The sequence below is a fragment of the Mauremys mutica genome, chromosome 2 (assembly GCF_020497125.1).
Source record: "Mauremys mutica isolate MM-2020 ecotype Southern chromosome 2, ASM2049712v1, whole genome shotgun sequence".
Taxonomy (NCBI): Eukaryota; Metazoa; Chordata; order Testudines; family Geoemydidae; genus Mauremys; species Mauremys mutica.
Window position 1 is genome coordinate 38,160,873 of NC_059073.1, and position 15,242 is coordinate 38,176,114.

The following is a 15,242-nucleotide window of genomic DNA, read 5'->3' on the forward strand; positions in this document are numbered from 1 at the left end:
CCAGAAAAGATAACCCCTGTCTCCTGGTAAACTGTACAACACTTAGCCATGAAGAGGACTGCAGAATGTATACCCTCGTATCCTTTTTTTAGGGATACCAATTTTTTTCTTCTCATCCAAATTAATCAGGCTAAATTTGGGAAAGAAATGTTTTGTTTTCCTATACTATATGGAGATTTCTTTTGTTGCATATGCTACATTCAGTCTTTGTCCCGAAATGCTGACGACCACAATTTCTCTCTTACCAGAGTTCTTTTCAGTATCTCACTTTGGAATTATATAGGTTGGTAAATGAGGTCCGCATTGACATTAATTCTAAGAACAAACAATATAAGATTCTTCATGTAATAAAACCAGTTAGGAATTTTCTTATTTTCAGATATTTTAAGGACTCTAATTTGACTTTCTAGATACTGCTTTTTAATTGTTTTGGCAGTTACATTCACTTTCATCTTTTCAGGATAATGCAGTTTGTCCATTATTTGTTGGTTCTCACAGTTAATTCCAAATGCTGTTATTTCTGAAAACTGCTAAGTTTTTCTTTGAAGGTCACAGTTTGACATGAATTCATTTTTCCCCTTAGTGAAAGTGCTCAGAATCTAAAACTTTTCTCCTTCAGGATCTCAGCCATATTACGTATCTTTATGTCTGCAGGTTTCCACTTCTGTGAAAGTACTAGAGAAGGTGTGTTCCAGAGGGACTGAAAAATTCTGTTTTGTACATATTTTTCTTTTTTGGCATCTCACCATTATCAATGTTGTCAACCCACACTCTGTGGTTAACAGATCAATAATTCAGGGAAGAGTGTGGTTCTAAAGATGTAAGAATTGAATCTGTTGGTTTTTTAACACTAAGTAAAAATAAACAACAATAATTCAATTATTTAAAAAATATCTGAAACAAGTTTTAATAAACAAAGGGTATATGTCTCTATAAACAAAGCAGAATTAGTACAGAATTAGTGCCTCAAAATATTCAATAATCTTACACCTTCAACCACTACTCAATATCAGCTCACATGACTCAAATATAAAACACTGTCCACTCCTCATACCTACAACTGCAAATAATTGTAAAATGTGAAACAAATATATCTTGCTTTTCAATGTGAAGAATACTACATATGTACCCTGGGAAACACAGAGAGGAAAAACCTTCCAGATTTGCAGGCCCACAATACAGAAGACTTGCCTCTCAACCTCTTGAGTTTAAATTGTAGAACTACTGGTTGTCTCAGTCCCATTGGTCTGAACTGCTGTATTGCATAAATGTGATACCATACCACAATATTTACTTTACCTTACTTTAGTTATTAACTTTTCCATGGAATTTGTGTTATTTTCTACATCCTGTATGAGAAATGTCACAAATACCACAGTATAATGATCAACTACAGGGGGTAAATGCCAATATTTTTTTAATTACCTATTATTTTGTGCCTACAATCAGTTGTCAGAAGGAAAATAATGCAAATAACTCCCCAGTTACACTATAGAATTGCCTGGATTTTTTTATGCACAGCTGATTTAGGGTGCATAATTGGAAGCTGGGTTGAGGCTGTAGTAAAAATTTAGCCCTAAAATCCACTTATGATCAGTGAGATGGACTATTCATGGGCACCAGGTTTATATAATTTTTGGGGGTGCCCAGAAGGGAGACGTCCCATCCATAGGATGGACCAGGGTAACCACAGCGGGCCCCGTGCTTCAGGGGGATGCAGGATCGAGGGTGGCCTGGGGGGCAGGTAGTGGAGGGCCTGGTGCCAACAGCAGCAAGTGACCCGGCCCCACTCCATCCTGCCAGCTCCCGGCGTCACTCAAGGGAAGGGGTGGAATGGGGGAAGGGAGGGGGTGGAGCAGGGGCAGGCTGGGTCTGAGTTGCTCACTGCTGCCAGTGCCAGGCCCCCTGCTAACCCTCCAGGCCGCCCCGACCCAGAGCCTCCCATCCATAGGACGGAATGGGGCAACAACACTTCAGGGGTACTCGTGCTTCAGGAGGAGGCGGGGTCTAGGGCAGCCTGGGAAGTTAGCGGGAGGCTTGGCGCCAGCAGCAGCAAATGACCGAGCCTGCCCCTGCTCCATCTCCTCCCCCTGGAGATGACTGAAACTTGTTACCATCTGTTGTATGTTCAGTGACATAAGTGAAAATCAATGATAGACTAATTCTTAGTGGACATGTCTGTATCACAAAATCTGTCTATTCAGAAATAATCGAGGAATAAATGGGTATGGAAACTGAACTACTCTCTGCTAGAGTTGACCACTGCAAACCAGCATATGGGGTACTGTGGAAAGCTTGCTCTACACCACTGGCTGTGCATAAATACAGAAATGAATTCTTCATTCTTCTGTCAATCTGGCAGTTTTCATGATCACTAACATTCACTGAAGCTAAAAAGAGAATTGAAAGTGCCACAAGTAAAATACCATATCCACGACTCTAGCAAGAAAAGAAAGTGGGTGGGTGTAGGCGATTCTTTTATACTACCTTCAAAGAACAAAAATTAAGTAATTTTCTTTCCTTTAAAGGTAGAGCTACACTAATTTGGAGACTATAAAGCCCAGATATGTCTGCATATGAAAAGAAAAACAAATATCCTTGTAATTCAAAATCTTTTTTGAGAGAGTTACAGTACCTCTAATACAGTAAAAATACCCATATTTTTAAAATGAGGAGTAAGATATTCTAACAGCAACAACTTTTGTATACATGAACTAAGACCGCTCTTATTTTACAAACTAACAATAATGTACTTAGTGTCATTCCAAAATACAAATAGAAAGTGGGAGGGTTGAACAACTTTTGTCTCAACCTGGAGACAGTTTTTGTAAGCCCAGTAGTTAAAAGCAAGATTCACTATGCAATACACAGTTGAAGCAATAAGTGCCAAATGAAAGAAAATAGCTGGACTGACTTTCTAAGCGATTTTGTCTGCTCCAAAACAAACACTGGGGACTTTTAAAAGTCTGTACATGTAGAAGTACACCAGGACAGAGCTTAGGAAATAGAAAAAATATAAACAGAATGACTGATTGTGGTGGAACTCTGAGACCAGCTTGGAAGGTATCTGCATATCTAACACAACATCACTGTCTCTTCATAAAATCATAGTCACTAAAGCTCGGAACTCAGTTGCCCTATAGGTTGAATTCACTGACACCAGACATAACGTTTTCTGTCTAAGAAACTTGATTTTACAAGTATCTCTTTGCTCAAAATTAAGTTCCATAATCTGAGAACTGCATTCATATTCCATTATACAGAAGACTTTTTATCATAGCATTCAGTAAGACCTTCATAAGTCAAAAGACATGGTAAGGCCTTCAGTTTAGCTGAATCATCTGTTGAAACCTCCAACAAAAAGAACAGGAACCATTTATTTCTTCACCATTATGGTGCTATTAGTAGAATATAAACACTCTCTTCTTGGTGAAGTCAGAGGGATATGCAAGTCTGTTCCCTAAGCACTCTCATGGCTCTCCCACTTTCTTCTGCAAGAAACTGATACTGATAATTTTAAACTTGGAGATGTGGCAAATAAGTTTAATTCAGGCATACTCCAGTTCAAGAAATATATAATTTTCCAATTCCTGATGCAGGGATAACTCATGAGATTTAATACTGCTCAATGGTATTAGTTATCACATAGTCCTTTTCCTATAAGAATTTCTAGTGAATACTAAATTTCAGTTTGGACATTTTCCCAGTCCCAAATCTGGAGAATTTCAGTTCCAAAAGTCATTGTTCTATATTTCTGTGCTTGCAAAACTATGTAAATTTAAATTGGGACTAATTTATGGGACACCAGTTTTCAAAATCTTGAAGTACATACAGTCTAGGACAGTGAGGAGAAGTTTGGACTACGAGAAGGATCATGATTCTGAAATTCTTCTGAGTGGGCTTCTCATCTCAATTTGGACATGTTATTACTGAAATTTAGACAGCCTTGTGTCATAAAGAGAACTGTATGAAGGTTCCAGCAATTATAATGAGCACTTTAAACTTCTTCTTTGGCTTTAAACTACTTCTCTGGGTCAAAGCTACATTGAAATGGAGAAGGATTTCTGCACTAAGTCCTGACCTCCAACCAGAGCAAACATTTGACACCATGAAACCTTTGATAAGGCTTTCCATACTTGCTTTCATACAGGCTTACAAGATTGTTCCGGTGAGGCCAGGAATACAGAATATACCCCTTATATCTGAAGGTATAAGGCAATATATTTGCTCAAATCTTGAATCTAGTATCATTATGAGCTTCCCCGTGATATCATCTGATTAAAAATGACCATGTAGATCATTGTTGCTACCGCTGTTATATAATTTTAACAAATCTTGTACAAAGGTTGTCAAGTTAGGTGTCCATGGAAAGGCTATGATTTGCTGAATATGATTATGCTATTTGTATGCATGTATCATTTTTGTATTTGAAGTTATAAATATTGGCTCTATGCCTGGATTTCAAATGTTTGCTCCTCGGGTAATGCCCACAAGGTATTTAGCCTGCATATCTTGAAGGAAATATTCAAATTAAGTGGCTCATCGAGGAACACTTAACTCACAATGGACCATGGGAGACACCTATTTACACTTAATGGATTTTCCTGATATGACTAAGCAAAATCATGCATAGACATGTGAGTTGACCATGTGACTCCAAACTCCACCTCTTACCTGTTATTTTCCACTAGCTGTGTTGAGGGCTTTGTTTGAAACAATGGATTTCCCTCAACATGGCAGAAGCTATAAAAGGTCCTGGAAACATCTTCATTTTGCCTCTTTCCTGTTCAAAACTCTGGACTATGGACTTATACTAATGGGAGCATTCTAACCAAGGGACTGAGGTCCTTCCAATGATTTGGAAGCAAACAGAGACTTGATTTAAGCCAGCAGTTTATTCCATCACTGCTACAAGCCTGAACCAAAACTTTGCAATTATTGAATGTATTTGATTCCTTTAACCAATTTTAACTCTCATCTTTCTTTCTTTTTATAAATAAAGCTTCAGATTTTAGATAATAACAGATTGGCAACAGCGTGATTATTAGGTAAGATCTGAGTTATATATTGACCTGAGCGTGTGGCTGATCCTTTGGGATAAGAAGAACCTTTCATTTGATGAAATTGGTTGTAAAGAACCACTTATCTTGAAGTCTAGTGTTTTTGGTGGTGATACAAGGACTGGAATATCTAAGGAAACTGCTGTTCTGACATCTTGTTAACCAGTGTGGTGAAACAGAAGTTTAATTTTGTTGCTGGTTTGGTATATCTTAAGGGAGAATAACAGCCAATTTTGGCAGGGCCGCCCAGAGGATTCAGGGGGCCTGGGGCAGGGGCAGGCCTTCGGCGGTAATTCATCAGCGGGTCCCTCTTGGAGGGAAGGACCCGTTGCCAAATTGCTGCCGAAGAATGAAGCGGCGGCGGTAGAGCAGCCTAAGTGCCGCCGATCATGGCTTTTTTTTTTCCGCCACTTGCAGCACTTGTACTCACCGGGCGGCACTCCAAGGCATCGGCAGCACTTCAGCGGCGGGTCCTTCACTCGCTCCGAGTCTTCCGCTGAACTGAAGGACGCGCTGCCGAAGACCCGGCGCAAGCAAAGGGCCCGCCGCAGAAGTGCCGCTGAAAACCCGGAGCAGCTGGTGCCTGGTGCCTGGGGCAAATTGGCCCACTTACCCCCCCCCCCCCGGGCAGCCCTGAATTTTGGGGTGTATCTGCCCTATTTCTCAGCAGTTTGTCCTGAATTTGGTATTCTCAGTTGTGACCCACGGAGGCATGGTTACACCCCCAAAACAAAGCAATTAGCTGTTATGGTTATCCACAATGGCCAACATTTGAATGTACATATGTCAAATGCTAAAAATAAATGGGCTTGCTACTCAGGGTTTAACTTTTTTTCTGAAAGCTAGGGAAAAAATGAACTAAATGCCAAATAGAAAGCTACTCTAGCACACCAGAAAAGTTGAGTTTAATTTTTTTTTTAATTTACAGAAAAATTAACTGCAGGAAATGAAGAAGGAACAAAATAGTTAAAAACCATAAGAATTTGTCAAAAACAACAACATAGCTACTGAGAAGGATACTGGATTGAAAAGGAGAGCCTCACCTGTCAGTCAGAAAAAGAAAATCTGACTAAGTATAATGATAATCTCACTGGTAGAAAGTTATGTATCACAACTTGATGCAGTAGTTTATCAATTTCAGAATATTATGATATGGAGCATTCCAATCCCTCTCATAATCAGCTGCACAACTCAAAGTAGACAACTATTACAAATACTTATGTTTATGAGCTTAGTTACTGGACAATCCATGTGGCGTTTATAATATACTGAACGTTGTTTGGGCTCCACTGTCAAAAACAAAATTTAAAAAATAATTATCTTTTCAAGGTACGCAAATATGTGCATGGAGGGAGAGATTGAGAGAGAGAGAGAGAGAGAGATCGTGAACAAAAAAAATCTTATAAATTGATTTACAATTTTTTTTACAAAAATATCTATAGGACTTACAAAGGATATTTTACAATGCCTACAGAAATTTTGTAAGGGTAAATCACAAAGCACAACTTTGAAACACTGACTCAATAAAAAGCGACAACGATTCCTGTGACACCTTATAGACTAACGGAAGTATTGGAGCATAAGCTTTCGTGGATGAATATCCACTTCGTCAGACACATGTAGTGACCACATGTGTCTGATGAAGTGGGTATTCACCCATGAAAGCTTATGCTCCAATACTTCTGTTAGTCTATAAGGTGCCACTGGACTCTGTGTCGCTTTTTACGGGTCCAGACTAACATGGCTACCCCTCTGATACTTGACTCAGTAAAATAATTTAAATGGTAAAAAGAAAGAAGGCGATTAAACAAGATTGGGTCATACCACTTATTTTCTGCCTTAAGTACCCAATTACATTTTCCTCTACCAACTCAGCGTAAGTTCTTTTGTTAACACTTCTGCTATTTACTTCAACCTACCATTGACCTCTAATATTGTACTATGCAAAATAGAGTTATGAAGCACACTTTTACTTGCAAAATCAAACAAAAACTTTTGCATAGCAAATGGTCTGACAATTCAGAATTGTCAGAATTTAACAAAATGTTGAACATGCTCTTTTTACTGTAGTGATAGTATCAAAAGGCAGTAATAAACAATTGTATTAAATTCAATACATGCAAAGTTACATACAAGTCATTGTGCTTCATTTTTTTAAAAAAGTTTAGAAGACAAAGTTACTGTGCTTTCACTTTGGGTGTACAAGCAGATTACAAGGTCCTCAGCTGGTGAAAAGTGCATAATTTCATTGATTAAATTAATTTCCTTCAGCTGAGGATTTGGCTCATATATTTTAAGAAAGAATGCATTGTCATGCACTATGCGGCGTTAGTACTTCAGATGCTCATTGGCAATCAAAAGGCACTGATTAATGGCAATGAAAAACAAACACAATCTCAGCTTCTGCTTTTACAAATCTTTAGCTTAGAATGTAACATACTGTACACAGTAATTTACATGAGATACACATGGCATTAGTAATCTTAATAACCTACTTTGTAACCGCCGTGTAGGGCTTTCACCATGTAGCTGTCTGCGTGGCAAATATGGCGAGGGATGGGGAAGTGGCAATGAGGAAACATCATGTGTCTGAAGTTTGTACCAGTGAGGTTCATCGTCTAATAGTGCTGTCTCTAGCTCAATAAGAATCTACAAAAGAAACAACCACAGGTGCTACAGTGGAACACTATTTTAAAATAGGTATTTCTATACATTTTATTCTATTCATTCTTTTAATGTTAACATACACATTTGAAATTAAAGAGTTCTTGCATTCACTCAAAAATGAGCCATCAAGACACTTATGAATATGGTACTTGTAACAAATCTTGACACCGAATAAGACAAACACTTCTAGCTTTAATAGCAACCTTAGCAACTTAATGACAATCTGAACAGCATCTTGGGACAAATTAATAAACAATCATATTTCAACATCTTCAGTAAAGTTATGCCAGGGACAAATTTGGACCATTATCAACAATCCTCAAATACTATGACTTTTTGAAACTATGTGCATGCTGTTATTAAAACAGAACAATTAAAGAATGTATCTGATACCAACATTACATCATAAATTTCAGGTAACGTTTAGGAAGAGTTACTCTTAAGCAGTCAAATACGTGCAAAAGTGTCAGCTTTTTTTTTTACATCAGATAAAAATATTTTATTCACAAGAGCCAAGGAAATCATCACTCATCCATGTACTATTGACAAAGTCCCCAAAATACTGATTGATTATGAAGAGTCAAAACAGTTCCAAATACCTCTCCTAAAAATTCACTTTCTTCCTCACGAACTCGTGCTTGGTCCCAAAGAGTAATCTCCAACATTCGTTCTCGAAATTCTCTCCGATGAACCGGAGAATAAATGAATGTTTGGTTCCATTTGGGTTCCAATGTTTTCTTTACTGTTTTTGTTCTTCTTTTGTTTTTATCACTGCAAAGAGCAATTTAAACATTAAAGACTTCCAAAACCTACTACACTGTACTAAGCATTTTGTTAAATGCATGATCTCTTAGACCAGTGGTAATTTCTGTGTAGTTTGAAAGACTAACAATAAACCAGAAGGACATCAGAATAAGGAGTTTCTGATGAAAAAAAGATTAGGCCCTGGGACTGGTCATAATTTACAGTTTTGTATTCATGAAGTGTGTTTACAAAATTCATTAGTTTAAAACTTGCTGGATTTTTTGCATCATTCAACTGCTGTACTAATCAGGGCTGGCTCCAGGCACCAGCCCAGCAAGCAGGTGCTTGGGGTGGCCAACGGAGAATGGCAGCACGTCGGGCTTTTCAGCGGCAATTCAGCAGTGGGTCCCTCGGTCCCTCTCAGAGCGAAGGACCAACCACTAAATTGCCACCGAAGACTGAAGCGGCGCCAGTAGAGCTGCAGATCACGATCGCGGCTTCTTCTTTTTTTTCCTGCTTGGGGCGGCAAAAACCCTGGAGCCGGCCCTGGTACTAATTTATATATTTTTAACAATATAATTAAGATACTGGCACATTTGCAAACACTCTAAGTATAACATACTAATTATATGGATAACAATTGTGTTATTTGTAAACTCCTGGTAGATAGATGTTGGAACAACATGTTAACTATGTAATTGAATTTTATCCATATTTAACTAAATTGTTAAAAAAAAGAATTTTAATTGCATATTTCAACACTCAAGATTTGTTCACCATAGAGAACTAAGTTACATTGGACATGTTTTTCCACTGAAATTTGTTTAGTCAGAGCTTCACATGCTCACCTAATTAAATGCTTGAGTTGTTTAACTGCACTTTTCCTCTAGCAGGTTACTTTTCCATGCACAGGAGATTTATTTTAGCCTACTAGGTTTATTCTTCAGAGAGAAAAAGCAGTTTGGCTGTCAGAAGAAAACTAATTCAATAAGACAAACTGCTGTTTCTTTTATATATTAGAGGAAATACCAGGAATAATTAAAGGAAAAATTCTATACTCCTCACATAAAAGAAAATAAAAAGAATACCACAAAGTATTTCTTGTAAAACATTACCAAATCATAGTAAAATTCCAAAATATATCATTATTGGTATTTTATACATTATTTTATTTTAATAATATATTTCTATTTATTTTATATTATATTTGGGGAATTTTTTTCTTCTTTTCATCACCTGACCATCATTGCACGATAAAAGCTCTAATTATCTAACCCTATGAAAACAGAAATTATTGGTGGGAATATTGATCTTCAAAAAAGTGGACAAGATAAATATAATAAAACAATGAATCTGAACCTCAGCTTGCGCAGATCTTTGCATACTCCATTGTCTTCAGTGATACTATGCCGATTTGCATGAGCTGAGGATCTAGACCAGTATATTTTATTAGGCCAATGGTTTAAAAACTTTTAAGGTAAAGAGGCCTAACCGGGACCTTTTTGTAAAAAAGCTTTTGAAATACAGCAATGCATAAAAGATATCACAGTATCCAAGTTGACATAAAATGGATAAACCATTCTTCTTCGGCTAACTTCACCATTTTATCCTATTTCAGGTTACTTTACCATACTGAATATGGTGAAGATGAAAAGGGCAATCTTGCAAGGAGTTGAGGACCCTCAATTCCTATTGAAATCAATGGAAACTGAAGGTACTTAGCACCGTTCATGATTAGACAATTCTTTCTAATTAAATATTTAAGGTTAACTGGCTCTGCCCCAGACAGGGCTGAGGAGAGATGGATAGGAAGGCAGAATCTCCAGGCTGGGAAACATTTATGTACAGTATAACAAACAAATGCAGTAAAAATACTTATTTTAAAGATGCATATTATTCTATCGCTCCATCAATCAGTTTTTCATATACTGATTCCATAATTTACAGCAAACCTCTGCTATATTTCACAACATACCACAAAATAAAGCCAAATGTTCCCCTCTGCCAACAAGAGCAGAGGAAACACAGATGAGCAGTTCCAATCAGAGGGACTCCTCTAACTGTTCCCCTTCCCTCTGACCCAATGGAAACAACTACATTCACAGAATCAAGCACTGAGATAAAAGAGGGCAGGGGCGGTAAAGGCCCCATCACACCATCATCTTCTCCTAAATGCCATGGGGATTACTGGTGTAAATTAATATCAATACTGTGTAGTGAGAAGGGCCTACAGTTAGAGCTGAGGGTTCTCAGCATGTCACAGGTTTGGGTCCTCATCAGCATTAACTTGTCAGTATCACAATTTGAGACTCATGGTTTTTGGATGCCAAACCCTCTTCCTGTTTTGCTGTGGGGATGGGGATGGGGGGAAAATGAATGTCTTGAAGAAATTATCAGTCAGAAATTCAATGAATCTATATCTGTGGAATTTCCTGTCCTCTACACAAGAATAACCTACCAGATAATATGGCCTTAAAATATTAACAACAGAATTTGCAAACAACAGCTCCTCATGCAATGCAGACAGATTTATCTTTAGTTTTCCACCCAATAGTTAATCAAATTAACTTCTGTTAGATTATTTTATCAACAGAAAATAGTATTCAAAGAAATGTAAAACCTGTTCTTCACTGTTATACATGTTCAATCACTAAATTCCATTCTTTAAGACTATTCTATAAGATCTCATGTATGACCAGTATTAGCTAGCAATCTCTTTTCAACTCTGCATGCCATCTGAATATCTATTTTAACTTCTACTAACATATCCCTTACTTTTCCCTTGACCCTACCTTCTGTCTGGAAGAAAGTAAATTTTAACATAAGGATTCCTTGGCCTCCCATCTTCCCTTGAAGGAAGATCCTTTGCTCCCAATATTGTGACTATCAACTGATGACCAACCTTGTCATACCACAGCTTTATCTGTAATGAGAAAATATGCATTAGTCAGCTAATTTCTTTAACAATTTAGCACACTATTCCTCCTCCCAATATGCATTTTACTCTTCAACCCCTCAATTGTGATGGTTTTATTGACTATCACAACATAGATTATTTGTATTCCATTTTGTAAATTGTAGTGAGGCAGAAAAATGAAAGGATACACTGTAATAACTTCAATGTGTAGCAAAAGTTATTTCATTAAAAAAACAAACATATGTGTATATTACTTCATTCTCGTTGATTTCCAAGTAGTGAACTGTTTAAAATTATGTTCCTTTTGTAGTTTTGGGTTCTGCTGTATGGTATTTAGCTACATTTAGCTACATTTAAATATTTTGCCATTTCTAAGGGCTCTATTCACAATGAATGAATGTTTCATATCCTGTTGGGAAGGAAAGACTATGGAATGAAGCCATAGGCATTATGGATCTGTTCAAATGATATTCAGAATAATTTTGGAGGCATGTTTATGTTCAGTTCTCAGGAGCTTCCACAAACAGATGAAAGGGTGGGTGAATGTTTCATTATGATGATTCCCTCCTCAATCCAACTCAGCATAATAACCAAACCAACAGGCCAAAAATTATTTTATTTAGCTGTACAAGTTGTATTTATTATTAATTAATCTCAGAGCTAGATTAGCCATGGAGTATCCCTTTAACTGCAGGTATTAGAAGCTCATAACAATCTGCTATTTAGACATTCCAACCTAAACATTATGCTTCTAAATATATATTGCTCACATACAGGGCATATCTACATTAGACTCTTACATTGCACTCTTTCAGGGGTAAATGGTGTAGCCATAGCAGGATTAAGTATTAAAAATAATCAGGATATCACATGATAGTGTGATAACATCACTTTGACATCATTCAGACAGGCTCTGTACAAGAAAGTCTGCTCCAGACAGAAGAAGATCTAAAGGTTTTAGAGGAAGCAGCAGCTATTAGTGGCACTTACTAAAGCCAGGAGGGGAGTGCTCATTCCTGTCACTCCACACCCACCATAGCAGCTCATTTCCAGGCACAGACACATCCCAGCAGAGGTAAATCTTGTGATGGGAGCTGCCACCACCACAACTCTTGATGGGCAGGAGGCTGGGGCTGACGCTACCTCTGCTGATCCCAACTCACACTCTTTGGTTAGGCCAGGTGAAGGGGCACCTCAGCTGGCACCACAGCTGCTAGTCTTCAGGCAACCAGAGATAGGCCTTGGCAGCTGGCACACTTCTCAGGTGATATGACAAAAACACAAAAGGCTGGCTCAGGCTTCTGTAGTTCCCAGTACTTCAGTGAGTTTGGTAGAACATGACCACAAACACTCTACTTATTTTCTGGTAGGCCAAGGCCTCTCTCCTCCCAGGTCCATGACTATGGTGCCTAACATCAGCCAGTTATATTCAAAAGGATGCTCAAAGGAAGGAGGAGGCCTCTGTTCCCCACTATCACTTCCTCTAAAATTTCTCTTCAGGGGAAGAGGGGGCCTCACTAAGAAGCTTCGTGGAGACACCTCTATACTCCCAGTGAGGTGGCTCTATGACTACTCCAAACAAAAGATGGAGGGAGCAGTGCTACCTTCAACATCTTCAACTCACACAGAGAGCTCTAGAGGGCTGTTCCCCCAACCACTCAATTCAGAGGGCTCTAGCAACATTCCCCCAAACTGAGGATTGATGTTCATTCAAGTTGGACAGCTGGGTGAGGAGGGCTGCACTGACAACACCACAGCAAAGGTGGCCTTAGTCTGTGGGGTGCCTCCTTTACCACGCACCCTTCAACAGACAGTCCTGGGAAAGGTGTTACTCTATCCTACATGCAGTAGGCCTCTGTTGGGAAGTGCCCACTTCTCATCATCCAACTAGAGGAATCACTGAGTCTCCTTCAGCAAAGGGCTCTGAGAGGGGCTGTCCCTGACCGAAAAGATGTCTTGGAAACTCCACCCATTCACAGACAGGTCATTAGGGAGGTTCTGCCTCACCACATCACTCCCAAGCAGAGAGCTCTGCAGGTGGGGCACTGTCAATATTACCCCTGCCTAACCAAAGAGTACTATATGGGTTGCCCCTGCTGCTACCACCAACACACCTGAGCAGGATTTTCCCTGCTCTGGGTTGCTGCAGGCCAGACCAGGCACTAGAACTGAGAGCAAGGAGCTGGTTTCACATATGTTCTCAAAGCCCTCTCTGCTGGGCCCAGGCAGCATGGAGGAGGAAGCTGCCTGATTGGAATGCTGAGGGAGAAGAGAAGGACTGAGAGGGGCAGGTTACAGGAACAGATTGAGACAAGGAGGCTGGAATGAGGAAGAGGGAAAGTGGGACTAGAAGTTGAGGTTGAGGTGGGGAGATTGGGACTGGCTGGGAAAGAAGACTGGCGGTGGGAGCCCAGGAGAGAAACACAACAAGACAGGGTTCAGTAGGTGGTGAGGGAAAGAAGACGGTGATTATATGAGGAGCAGAGGGGGAGGCAGGGTCTGGAAGAGGAGACTGGTAACCACTGGGGCAGTTGGAAGAGGTGAGGGGAAAGGGGAGGCAGATCTTACGAGGAGCCATGCACATAATAAAGGTAGCTATTGTATGCATGATCCCTGCTTCTGCTGTTGCAGAAATTGGAAGGTCTATAGTGAATGAGGCAGGGAATTACAGGAAGAAAAAGGAGCGTCTCATTTTTAAGGCAGTTGAATACTCCCCTCAGGAACTGGATTCTATCCCTGCCTTGTCAAAAAGATTCTATGCAATGCTGGGCAAATCACTTAAACCAAACTTCTTATAGGTGGTCACTAATTCTGTGTTCTACAGGTGCCCAACTTGAGACCCCATGGTCTTATTTATAGAAAGGCTGAGCACTCACAGCTGGAATTGAAGTCAGTGTAAGCTGTGCTTTGAACATATTAACTGTTATATAATGCTAAGTAGTATGAAAAATCAGGCATACTAGGCATCTCAAAGTGGACACCCAAACTAGTGGATTATTTTGACCTTAATCTCTTTGTGTCTCAGTTCCTCATCTGTGAAATGGGGATAATGCCACCCCCCACATACACCTCCGTCTCACAGGGCTGGTGTGAAAACAAATTCATTAATGTTTGTGAAGCACTCAGATATTATTGTGATAAGCACCACAGATATTCCCATGATAATTTTGTCTTCAGAGCAGGATTTGAATAGTGTGCAGTACTTAAGGTCTAGAGCCAGACATTGAACAATGGAGTGAAAATAACTATTGAATAACTGCTCATTGATAAAGCACTGTCTATCCTATGCACTGAATGAGCCCGAGGTCCAATTGAAAATATAGTATGTGATAATGTAATGAAAGACTGTAGCATAATGCATAGGCATAAAGGGACTGGATTAAGATTGCACAGACAACCTTAATTCTTGCATTTTGAAATTTTTGAGTGCTTGACTTTGCAACCTTAATAATATTCTTTTAATGTTGGGTAGGGGCACACGTTGTGTGTATAATATATGATATACTTTATATAGACAGTTGTATCTTACAGATGTAAAAAGAGAATGTATTTATACCTGTTAACATTATGGTATCTTTGACTTCTTTACTGATTTTTTCCAATCATTGCTGCACATGTCCTGAGGTGGGGAGATGCACTCTCACATAACTGCATGCAGAAGTCACAGTTGAAGGTGACCACAAGCTTTACCGGCATTCTTTGCCATACAAACTCTGGCTCTGAGATGACTATGGTTAGCACCACCAACCTTAGGTGGTATTGAGTTTTGTTTTTTTTCTCCTTTTATATATAATGTGCATAATTATTTTATGCATTACAATTATTTTTATAATTATAATGTTTTGTAGGTGAAA

General features: G+C 38.9%; 1 protein-coding gene across 18 annotated transcripts in view; it reads right to left on the reverse strand.

The window, feature by feature from the left end:
* RIMS2 (regulating synaptic membrane exocytosis 2) overlaps nt 1-15,242 on the reverse strand; it is a 799,605-nt gene that overhangs the window by 295,475 nt on the left and 488,888 nt on the right. For 17 of the 18 annotated variants that reach the window (XM_045004549.1, XM_045004555.1, XM_045004557.1 and 14 more), the window contains 3 exons: nt 11,264-11,394; nt 8,327-8,498; nt 7,556-7,709 (listed from right to left, as the gene is read on the reverse strand). The exons of the other annotated variant lie outside the window; for it this stretch is intronic. In XM_045004549.1, the coding sequence (XP_044860484.1) occupies nt 7,556-7,709; nt 8,327-8,498; nt 11,264-11,394 (457 nt within the window). The remainder of the gene's footprint in view (nt 1-7,555; nt 7,710-8,326; nt 8,499-11,263; nt 11,395-15,242) is intronic. 18 annotated transcript variants of the gene reach the window in all.